Source organism: Perna viridis, chromosome 14, assembly GCF_037379345.1.
Source record: "Perna viridis isolate PV_CMFRI_1.1 ecotype Kerala chromosome 14, ASM3737934v1, whole genome shotgun sequence".
In the NCBI taxonomy this organism is placed as follows: domain Eukaryota; kingdom Metazoa; phylum Mollusca; class Bivalvia; order Mytilida; family Mytilidae; genus Perna; species Perna viridis.
Genome location: NC_142458.1, coordinates 31,478,741 through 31,491,205, shown reverse-complemented (window position 1 = coordinate 31,491,205; position 12,465 = coordinate 31,478,741). Strand labels below are relative to the sequence as shown.

The window sequence follows — 12,465 nt, the reverse complement described above, 5'->3', positions numbered from 1 at the left end:
TCCGAAAATAAGAAACATATACACTTTAAATGTTGTGTCACCTGTATGAATCACATACATACAAATACTTTTACCATGTAAAGCTTAAAATAAATAATATATGGTGTCAGTTTCCGTACAGTACCAGTTGTGTATTAATTAAAAGTCGCATAATCTACATATAACATTCAATTTGTTAGAACTACTTGTACATGTATGAAGCAACAATACAATTGTCCTACCATTAGGTACATAAAAGTCTCCTCCTATTTCCTGGTAGCCTAAAACTTGCTGAATAGGTCCATTACTTACAAGGACATAGTGTACATGATCTGGAAACGTAGAATTGTACTATATACAAACATAAACTAATAATATAGATATCGTTATTGAGATTTGGATAGTTTGAACACAAGATATTAACAATAAGATAAAAAAATGAGGGTCCAAATTTGTTTATTCTTATGATGGAACAAAAATAGAAACGGGTAATATTTAAAGAGACACAAACTTTGCTAATGTGTGCAAGTAAAAAACAGACATTCTTTAGTCATCAGAGAATGGCAGGAAGTCCCCACAGCCTGCTTTCGACTGACCACTGAAACGATGTACCGGTTCAGCGAAATTGACAAAAAAAATTAAATGTGCAAAAATTTAAATCTCATTATTATATGAAAATAATCGAGCGTAAAACAAGAATTATAAGTGCGAATCTTCTTCAGTAAAAGAATTCACACTTACTGTTCAACGTATACCTAAACTTAACAGAAACGCTGTGAAACAGGTGGCCAGGTGCCGTATTAAGAAGTTTTACAAAAGCTTTGAAGAAATAGTCCTTGTTTCCCTGTAATGACACTGTCTGTTGTATTCCAGCCCAACCTTTTCTCCTGGTAAAAAAAGATATCGTAGAAGTTCCGTTCAGTTCGGGAAAATCGAGGTAAAATTTAATGACACAAGTAAAGGTGATTGAACGTTTTGTGTCTTCCAAAAATATATTGTCATGCCCCGGCGACTTACTCTCTCGCCACAGCTTCTTCTAATCTTCCCACGGCGACTTACAATCTCGCAACGGCGTCTTACTATCTTATCCTTAATACTGCTAATATGATATTGTATAACTATGGTTTCAATATAGAGATATTAACTTGTTTCTCGGTTCCTATATGTGGAACTTTTACTATATATACTATAGATATCATATATATTGCCATGGTTACTTTTTATCGACTGACCTGTGGTTTACTTGTATGCTCTGTCGTCCATGGTGCCCATCATGGGAAATACTTGCAGTACAGCCATGGCAGACCCAGGGAGCAATGGATTGTGTTTCCATGTCGGCATTATGAAGAATGTCCGCGGCGGAAACGATGACAATAGCTACCAATACAAGTACTACATGTACACATGGTGTATTTAAGTCAAGTCTCATCGTTACTTAGCCTAATCACTTACTTGTACATGTGTGTATCAAATATAAATGGAACGTTATATCATAAGCTAGTTTACCATAACATCTACATGTACTTTTATTATAGATAAGATATTAAGTTAGAGAGCATGTACACTTACGCATTAGATTCCAGGTCTTTTAACGGATACATGTATAATTGGAAAGTGGGGACTTTTTCATAGACATGTGTTTCTGTTTGATTAAGCCCCGTGCAGGTCCGGGTGTTAAAAGAATAGGCCTGCAGCAGCGCTAAGCTTGTCGTAAAAGGCGACTAAATAGTGCCCAGAAACCTAGCCGAGGGCTAGGCGCTCTGCCCACAGAGCAACTGGGATGTGTGCCCCAGGTGGTGGAATGGGGTACTCCTGGCATGTTACATGCTGGGGTTGTCAGGCTATAATACGGAAAGCCTGACCGCAAACCATAGTGGTGCACCGTGTTGGGAAAGATATCACGTTCCTCGCACGTTGAAGAACCCTGCTGTGGTATTCGATAGGAGTAGGAACCTTTGCACTCCGCCACAGGAGGCTAAATTGCCCCACCTTACCCATCCCCCCTTTTTCTAGCGACAAAAACCAAATTTTTTTACCCTATTATCCTTGTGTCCCATCCTGTTTTTTTTCATTTCATGTTCATTTTATCATCCATTATTTGTCTGAATATAGCTGAGATATTGCTGCTCGGACGTTAAACCCCAACAAACAAACAAATAAACTGTTTGATTAATAATTCTAGCACTTCGACATGTTTTACAATCTTGTAAAGTTTTATCACAGTTGATTATTTGATCTATAATGGAAGACGAAAAACTTTATTAGGTCAGTAATCCTTTCATCTTAGAACGATGCACTGAGAGGTTGATTTAGTATGACAGGAAGCAATCTACTATGCAAATCAGTCCTGAGAATATACTAGTTTAGACCACGGACTACATCAAACTTAAAATGCATACATATATCTATACGGATTCTCAATGTTATAAATGTGTCAGGTTTAACTTCCCTTATATAACATGTATAACTTCTGATGTAATCCTAAATTATGAATTGCATTTATTTATTGAAAACAAAATATGAACGTAGACTTTGAATTGCCCTAGAATAGTAACCAAGAAGTACTTCTTGAGGTTCATTTAAACAAATACTAATATTACACCAGATAAAATAAGTCTATTCCTTTAAAGCTGTAACCCGCATGGATTATAACATTAGAATTAGGGTAAGATTTTTTTTCATTGACCTATGACCTCTATTTTTTTTTTGGAAAAAGGGGGGGGGCGTACCGCAAATATATTTTTCGGTCGCATTATGCTACACGAATCACATTGTCTATCACCGTCGACGGCACCTATCGTTGACGTCCGTAAACTTTAGTTTATTAACAATTTAGGTTATTACCGATTTTCGATCATGTCAGGATTCGCTGTCATAGAACACTTCTTAACTGTCAGAAATTGTTCTGACCCGCGACACACATTGTCAGGGTCTGTCGGGTCTTCGGACAAGCTCTGTCATAATTTGTCATGGGTCCTGTCAGGAACTGTTCTAAGTAGAACAGATACGTGGATTAGTAGAGTTCCTGACAGATTCTGACAGTCATTAGCTCGAGAATACTTCTCTGACTGAATTACATAAAGTACATGTACGTGATAATAAAAAAAAAAAAAACGGCGTAACACCCGAATCCCGATTCGTACGACGGGAAGGAACCTTTGCTATGTTTAAACTTCAGTTGTTTCATTTTTTTACCCAACTTTATGTATGGCATGCAGTACCAACAAAAATTATTGCCTACTTGCTACGCCCCTGACTTTACAGACTTTTGACTGATTTCTTTTTGCTTGCAGATCTAGACACCGGTATGACGTACAGATGACATTTTTAAGTGTTCACACTCATACAATTTGAAAGAATATGATATTTTGAAGAATTTTGACCGATTGATATTAGTCGCAGTCACCTACATGGTAGTAAAAACTAGCATTTTAGTCAATAATTGTAGGCTCTCATGGAAATCAAAAGTGCTCGCACTCATACATTTTACATTTACACCCTCATACCAATTAAAAGTGTGCACACTTATATATTTTGCAAGAATATGACATTTTTAAAGAATTTTTACTCGAAAATATGTCCCAGCCACCACATGATAGTTATATTGAAAATTTAGCATTTCAGTCATTCATTTTAGACACGCATGGAAACAAAAAGTGCTCGCACTCATACATTTTGCAAGAATATGATATTTTTGTAGAATTTTGACAGAAATATATGAGTCACAGTAACCCACATGATAGTTGTATTGAAAAAAATATGCCCTTTAGTCAATAGTTTTAGACCCTCATGAAAAGTAAAACTGCCTGCACTCATACATTTTGCAGAATATTTACTGAGATAATGGTGTCTCGGTTATTATTGTGAAACCAACATTTTTATTGTCTACCTATACTATGTGGGGAAATTGAAAGTGTTATCACTCATATTGGTTGCTACAAGTGTCATTTTGAAGAATTGTGACCGAACTATTTAGCTACATGTATCAGTCACCCAGAAACTGTCCAGGGGTATGACAGTTTAAAAAGCTTTTCGTATATTCTTTGTCACGACCCAGAACAATTTCTGTCAGGATCTGTCAGGAAATAGGTCAAAATGTGTCCTGACCCAAGACAGCCTCTTCAAGATCTGTCAGCCAACACTCCACAGTTTAGTTTAGTTTCGCACTTTTGGCTAGGGATGAAAAATGACATAAATGGAAACCGGTGGTTGCTATAGTGATAAAAAATGAATAATCTATTGTTGATAAAACATTTTCTGAAAAAAGGGGACTTTTAAAAGTATTTTGCAATGTTTTATATACTTTCAATATTGAAGGGGCTTTTTTAAATGACAATTTGACTTCATGGTGAATGTGAAAGTAAGTCAATTTTTCACCATGCTAAATTTAATAAGTGGATTACAAAATGAAATAGCTCAAAATCTAACTGGCGATGCCCATATGAGGAAGGGGTTTTCGAAGAAAAATGTTTGAACAGTTTCAGGGGATGAAATAAAAATTTCAGATATTTTGCGGGAAATTTGATATTTTTAAACCTGATTTTATGAACTTTTTTGCTAATTTTTTTCGCATATTTTTGCATGGTTTCTATGGTAAACCTATATGCTTTTTTCCAGAAAAATTTTAATGCATCCTGAAAGCCTTGGCTTGAGATATTTCTAGATATATAGATTTACAGATGCTTGACAATTTGTGCATTGGTGCATTGTAGAATCATAAAAAATATTTAGAGGGACAATTTATCCGGTGATTGTAATTTTATTTTCACAGTATGTACATGTTTCAAATTTAAAAGACTTATGCCCCATTCAGATATGCAATTTTACATACGTATGTATTTTACACGTGTGTAAATATACATGCGTGTGCAAAAAAAAAGCATGTAAATGCAAATACCTAAGTACATGTATCTAATTTTGCACAATGTATTAATATGCATCACCTCAAGACCAGATGTAAATAAGTAAATGCAAATATGCGCAAGGGCATGAAGTAAATTTTGCACATGTAAATGGAAAGAGTAATCAAGGGAACCAAGGTTCGAGCTGTAATCAAAAGAATGTAATCAAGGGACAAAGACTAGACATGGAAAACAGACATACACAACAAAGAACATAAAGTAACTAAAATAATATATACACAGTAACAAAAGCAAATGAGCAACTAAGACTCCACTAAAAACTGGGAGAATGGACCGGTAGGGTAAGCGTCCTCTGCTTTTCTTGAAACACCCGCCGTGTTGCTCATAAAAAGTCAAGTCCTGAGTAGACAAAAGAGGAAAGGAAAACTATGATTCCTTGAACAAATCAGTTTTTATGGCGCAGATTGATACACCGTAACGATCCACGAGTTCATGATGACGACCATAAATTAAACTTCTATAGTGATGACTTCAATCTTGTACCAGGATAAACCCTGTTCCAGAAGCCTCCTTGTTAAAAGTCTAGCGCGGTACAAAAAGTCTGCGTTGTTTCGGTAAACTCTAACATAAAGTATCAGTTGTGATATGGACAGTCCATACGCAGATGCTGATAGGATGTTGCCACAGATACAAGGAAAGTTGACAATTCTGAATGAAAAGTCGTCATGTTTGTCGTAAGGTTTGGTCAATAGTTTTCCCTTACCATGGATTTCTAAGTGTAGGTCAAGATATAAGGCTGACTTCACAGTGTCTGTAGTATCCTTTATCTCAAGTTCTTTGGGATAGGTATGATGTATCATACCCCCGCAATTAGGATTTGTAAAGACAATACGTCATCTATATAGCGGAAACTGAGATTAAAGGGTCTAGCTAAACGATATTCCTTCTTCCGGATAAGATCAGCTATCAAGTCAGCCACATAAAAGTGAAGAAATAGGTCAGCAAGTAGAGGAGCACAATTTGTTCTCATTGGAATCCCGACCGTTTGTTGAAAAAAGCGTCCACCACACTGGACAAACATGTTGCCAATTAAAAATTTCAGCATTTTGTAAACATCTTCTGTATATTTGGAAGACGAACAAAGTATGAGGAATCTACCAAGAACTATGTATTTGTATCTAGGTGTACCATCCTTTTTTGGAAAAACAACGATGTATAGTTTTTAAGTCGGAATTGTAACTGAGTATGGGGAATAGAAGTATACAGTGTTTGAAAATTATAGGTTTTAATGCTATTATATTCAGATAATAGTCTTGAACTGGTGGTCTCCAGAAGACCTTTCGAATTTTTCAGAATTCACATTGAATTAATACCACTACGGGAGTAAGAAGTTTTGTGGTAGGACTGCAGACCATCTTTGATAACTGTGAGTATTGAAGTTAAAAAGTTTTGAAAGAGGTTTGATGGTACATTTTGCAGATCCAGCTATGTAACCTTGTTTGTTTGGAGTCTTGTAGAGTTTTGGAATCCAGTACATAGACGGTAACTCACAGTTATCGTTTTTGGTAGAGAGACCAAAAGAGGATAGCACAGATTTATGGTTTCCACAATTTCTTCTGTGGTAGCAGTATAGGTCTATCACTGCTAATATTTTTTACGTCTACCTCTGATAATAAAAATTGGATGCAAAACGTTTTGCAGACAAAAACAATGTTGTTTTGGGCTTTGTTTGCTTGTACGACAACAAATTTGTCATGTATAGTAGACAATGTTTTTGCTACATCGGGGTCTTTGAAAACTTATGTAGCATTGGCACTCATTGACCTACTTAAAATTTTCATTCGTTTCAAAATGAAAAGACCTCACGACCTTTAACCACTCTGACAGAGAACCAATGTCTTCTTGTTTCGTTTTATTAAATTTCTTGTATAGTCCTCCACGGCATCCATAAGAACTTTAAAGTTATAATTACAATTTATGGAGCGTGAACCACGGTACTTGGGATCTTTAGAAAGGATAGTACGCAGAGATTCGTTTTAAATCCCGTAACGACATGACTGGAAGGACCATATTTGAATGCAGAGTTTTTGCAAGAACAGTCAGGCTGTTTAGCCTTGGAGTCCTCAATCTCGAGGTTCTGCAATAGCCTTTTATAATTGAAAATTTTGGATGCAATGGGTGAAGTTTAGGAGTATGAAATAATCGGTATTGATTTGTCCTTAAAATATGGAGGAATTTTGTTGACTCCGTTTTTGTGATGGAGGATGTTAGCCAAATTAATTGCATCTATACCTTTGTTGACAAACTGTAGTGGAAGAAATGATCGTTTTTCTTCATCCTGACCTTTCATACAAATTGGTTTAAAGTCTGTGGAAACTAATATCCAAACTGATGGCAACAAATGATGGTGTGTTGTTTCGGAATGAAGGTGCTCGCGATAAATCGTTTGTTACTTCGCCTGTCTCACACTGGTCGAACATTCATAACTATATCAAAAGACACGAGCGTCTTGACTCATTTTCCCATAATGAACGATCTACCCAGCACTTTGTAGATGTGAGAGACTCAAAGAAGGAACCGGTTCCTTATTTACATTTTGATATGTTTTTGATAAAAAGTCAAGCTAAAATTAAAATTAAATTGAATCATTGCATCAAACTTTTTTTACCAAACATCTTTAAAACTGGGTGTAGTGAATCCAAAATCCGCGGAGATTCCGGGGGCTTTCCCTCCCTTTGGGCTCCCTACCAGGGGGCTGCCCTGGACCCGTTGGGGGCCTTAGGCGTCCCAAGCTATGCCATTGGATAATAAATGATTACGAAAAAGGACGTCAAGCAAAGTTGGCCAAGAACTACGATGAAAATGAGTACAGTTAAAAAATGCTTTTCACATCCGGAGTTTGTCTTCGACTGGCCCCACAGCAAAAATTACATGTAAAAAAAAATATACAAGATCAACAGGCTAGCCATCCGAAGACAACACATCTAGACCAAAACTACAAAAGATCTGAAGTAGGTCACAGCTTTTTTTGTGCATTTTTGTAACGTACATTGCATAATCAGTTTCTTTATTTCTTATTCAAACACGGGATTCGGACGTTTTGAACTAATTTGTTGGTGCGTTTAATAGTGCAATATTTTTTTCAATGGGAGAGGGGGTTGTGAACACGCCAAAGTACTTTAACTACCCCCCCCCCCCGCATTATTTGCCCCTGTCCAAAATCAGGAATTTCTGTCCCCTATTTACACTTTCAGTTTGCTTTTACGCTTGGGGTAACTCTTTCGTTGTACCTGTTTTTTGTATAGTATAGTTTCGGTTTTTACCCTTTGACCTTAAGGACGCCCTTCTATGGAAACGCAAGTTAGCTGGTCGCAATTCTGTTTCCCGACTGCCCTAATACTGATAACTTAGTGGCGTTCATAAAAACTGTATCGAAAATTTTATAAATTGCGTTCGATGAAACTGTATCGAAAATTTTATAAATTGCGTTCGATAAAACTGTATCGAAAATTTGAAATTGCGTGCCATGTAATATTTTCTTGAAAGAAATATAGAAAGTTAAACTAAGAAGTAAAATTTTACCGCGTAGGCTTAAGTACTTGGTACCAGTATCGTATTGCATATCCCTGAGCAGGTGTACGTCAAAACATGGATGCTATAAAAATATAGTGCATTTCCTTTTTGCCTCTCTACAAACTAATATTTTGTCAAAAGATATGAACAATGACTTATAAAATAGAGCAAACATCACACTGTAAGATGAAGAACTTTTTTAAAAGAAAATCTAACACAATATCATAAAAATGTTCCACTGAAAAGGTTGGTTTGGTGAGTGCAAAACGAAAGTGAAAGTAGGGAAAATAGCTATTTATAGTTCGAGACTACTTTTCTGTCCGATCTTCGTGGACTCACCCTATTTTCTTTGCGGGAAATTATTTTTTCACATGTCCTTAGAAATGCTACATAAGTGAAAGTTTTATTGAATCAATTTACATATTTTTTAAAAAATCCTAAAAATATGCACTTCACTATAGAAGTCTATGGGAAAATTAATACGATACTGAGACCTAGTAAGCCAGTTTTTCAAGTAAAGTTGGATATTCAGCAAGTGGTCTTTACCAGCTGAAAAAGTAGTACCCCAATGCAGGTAACACTTTTAAGATGAATTAGCCAACTTTTGAACCTGATTTTTTATGGTAGCTCTGTTTTTTTTGCATTTATGGTTAATCTTTACCAAATTTGGAAATGCATTTTGTTTTCATGAATTTGTATAATATCAGTTCAATAAAATTATTATCTTGACTGTTTATGATGAGCATATCTATATTCATGTAACCTAAAGCAAGTAATACTCCTGCATAAAGGATAGTTTTCAAGTTACAACACATTTAAAATATGTGGTTAGGACTTGAAAATAGTCATTTTCCATACATTGCCTCTTATATATGAAAAAATAAATATTTTTTTTTTTATTTTTTGTTTTTCTTTCAAATAAATAGCTCCAATGAGTTGCCATATAACTGTGTGGTTGATTTAAACACAGAAATATCACAAAAGTCAACAGCCAATTTTTTTAGTGGACTTTTTTTAGTGGTTCAAATGGACAGATTCTAATGCGGCAAGAAAAATAAAGGTGTTTTTTCATATAAAAACTGATTTTTTTCAAAAAGTATCTAAAGCAGACAGTTTTTATTATAATATTTATACCAATAAACTATTTTTCTTGCATCATAGCTATCTGTTTTAAAGAAAAAGTCCTTTTCCTGTCATATTGAGGTCCATTTGTATCTGCCTGGGGTACCAAAATGGCTTAAAACCTGTATTTTCTGCATATGAAAAGCTATATAGTTTTAAAACTATGATATTGGTATAATTTTTTTTTGGATTTATTATAATTGAAATGACCATATCTATAGTTTAAAACAGTTGGTTGTACCGGTCATTATACTTTACTTTAAACAAGAGGCTCCATTGAGTTAAAGACAAAAAAGGAGGTTTGGATATTAGTATTTCCATATATGGAACTCACAAGGGGGGATTAAATAATGATTTGGAACTCATAGTACAGCTCATGTACCTACCATGTCAGAATAAACCACAAATTTGCTTAGTTTGACTAATGTAGCAGCTTTTTATCAAAAGTAATATTTTCTGGGTAACATTGAGATATTAGTCTCATGCCTGGAATAGGGTACCTATATAAAAATTTTAATAGAAAACTCATGTTTATAGCAGGGCAATGATATTCTGAATTTTCAGTATGAAAATGAATACTCTAGCAGAAAAACAACAACTTTTATGATTATATTGAAATGTTTATTAGTAATAGGTACCAGTATCGTATTGCATATCCCTGAGCAGGTGTATGTCAAAACATGGATGCTATAAAAAATATAGTGCATTTTCTTTTTGCCTCTCTACAAACTAATATTTTGTCAAAAGATATGAACAATGACTTATAAAATAGAGCAAACATCACACTGTAAGATGAAGAACTTTTTTAAAAGAAAATCTAACACAATATCATAAAAATGTTCCACTGAAAAGGTTGGTTTGGTGAGTGCAAAACGAAAGTGAAAGTAGGGAAAATAGCTATTTATAGTTCGAGACTACTTTTCTGTCCGATCTTCGTGGACTCACCCTATTTTCTTTGCGGGAAATTATTTTTTCACATGTCCTTAGAAATGCTACATAAGTGAAAGTTTTATTGAATCAATTTACATATTTTTTAAAAAATCCTAAAAAATATGCACTTCACTATAGAAGTCTATGGGAAAATTAATACGATACTGAGACCTAGTAAGCCAGTTTTTCAAGTACAGTTGGATATTCAGCAAGTGGTCTTTACCAGCTGAAAAAGTAGTACCCCAATGCAGGTAACACTTTTAAGATGAATTAGCCAACTTTTGAACCTGATTTTTTATGGTAGCTCTGTTTTTTTGCATTTATGGTTAATCTTTACCAAATTTGGAAATGCATTTTGTTTTCATGAATTTGTATAATATCAGTTCAATAAAATTATTATCTTGACTGTTTATGATGAGCATATCTATATTCATGTAACCTAAAGCAAGTAATACTCCTGCATAAAGGATAGTTTTCAAGTTACAACACATTTAAAGTATGTGGTTAGGACTTGAAAATAGTCATTTTCCATACATTGCCTCTTATATATGAAAAAATAAATATTTTTTTTTTTATTTTTTGTTTTTCTTTCAAATAAATAGCTCAAATGAGTTGCCATATAACTGTGTGGTTGATTTAAACACAGAAATATCACAAAAATCAACAGCCAATTTTTTTAGTGGACTTTTTTTAGTGGTTCAAATGGACAGATTCTAATGCGGCAAGAAAAATAAAGGTGTTTTTTCATATAAAAAATGATTTTTTTCAAAAAGTATCTAAAGCAGACAGTTTTTATTATAATATTTATACCAATAAACTATTTTTCTTGCATCATAGCTATCTGTTTTAAAGAAAAAGTCCTTTTCCTGTCATATTGAGGTCCATTTGTATCTGCCTGGGGTACCAAAATGGCTTAAAACCTGTATTTTCTGCATATGAAAAGCTATATAGTTTTAAAACTATGATATTGGTATAATTTTTTTTGGATTTATTATAATTGAAATGACCATATCTATAGTTTAAAACAGTTGGTTGTACCGGTCATTATACTTTACTTTAAACAAGAGGCTCCATTGAGTTAAAGACAAAAAAGGAGGTTTGGATATTAGTATTTCCATATATGGAACTCACAAGGGGGGATTAAATAATGATTTGGAACTCATAGTACAGCTCATGTACCTATCATGTCAGAATAAACCACAAATTTGCTTAGTTTGACTAATGTAGCAGCTTTTTATCAAAAGTAATATTTTCTGGGTAACATTGAGATATTAGTCTCATGCCTGGAATAGGGTACCTATATAAAAATTTTAATAGAAAACTCATGTTTATAGCAGGGCAATGATATTCTGAATTTTCAGTATGAAAATGAATACTCTAGCAGAAAAACAACAACTTTTATGATTATATTGAAATGTTTATTAGTAATAGGTACCAGTATCGTATTGCATATCCCTGAGCAGGTGTACGTCAAAATATGGATGCTATAAAAATATAGTGCATTTTCTTTTTGCCTCTCTACAAACTAATATTTTGTCAAAAGATATGAACAATGACTTATAAAATAGAGCAAACATCACACTGTAAGATGAAGAACTTTTTTAAAAGAAAATCTAACACAATATCATAAAAATGTTCCACTGAAAAGGTTGGTTTGGTGAGTGCAAAACGAAAGTGAAAGTAGGGAAAATAGCTATTTATAGTTCGAGACTACTTTTCTGTCCGATCTTCGTGGACTCACCCTATTTTCTTTGCGGGAAATTATTTTTTCACATGTCCTTAGAAATGCTACATAAGTGAAAGTTTTATTGAATCAATTTACATATTTTTTAAAAAATCCTAAAAATATGCACTTCACTATAGAAGTCTATGGGAAAATTAATACGATACTGAGACCTAGTAAGCCAGTTTTTCAAGTAAAGTTGGATATTCAGCAAGTGGTCTTTACCAGCTGAAAAAGTAGTACCCCAATGCAGGTAACACTTTTAAGATGAATTAG

The 12,465-nt window shown here is 34.2% G+C and overlaps 1 protein-coding gene across 5 annotated transcripts in view; it reads right to left on the bottom strand.

Moving 5' to 3' along the window:
• Positions 1-1,506, bottom strand: part of LOC148598993 (uncharacterized) — a 30,858-nt gene extending 29,352 nt beyond the window's left edge. For 4 of the 5 annotated variants that reach the window (XM_088560136.1, XM_088560137.1, XM_088560132.1 and 1 more), the window contains exons 1-3: positions 1,212-1,505; positions 721-866; positions 222-311 (exon numbers count right to left, since the gene is read on the bottom strand). In XM_088560136.1, the coding sequence (XP_088416262.1) occupies positions 222-311; positions 721-866; positions 1,212-1,408 (433 nt within the window). In that variant the 5' untranslated portion in view covers positions 1,409-1,505. Of the gene's footprint in view, positions 1-221; positions 312-720; positions 867-1,211 lie in introns of all 5 variants that reach the window. The other variant, XM_088560133.1, reaches the window with a different exon arrangement.
• Positions 1,507-12,465: the final 10,959 nt, after the last annotated feature.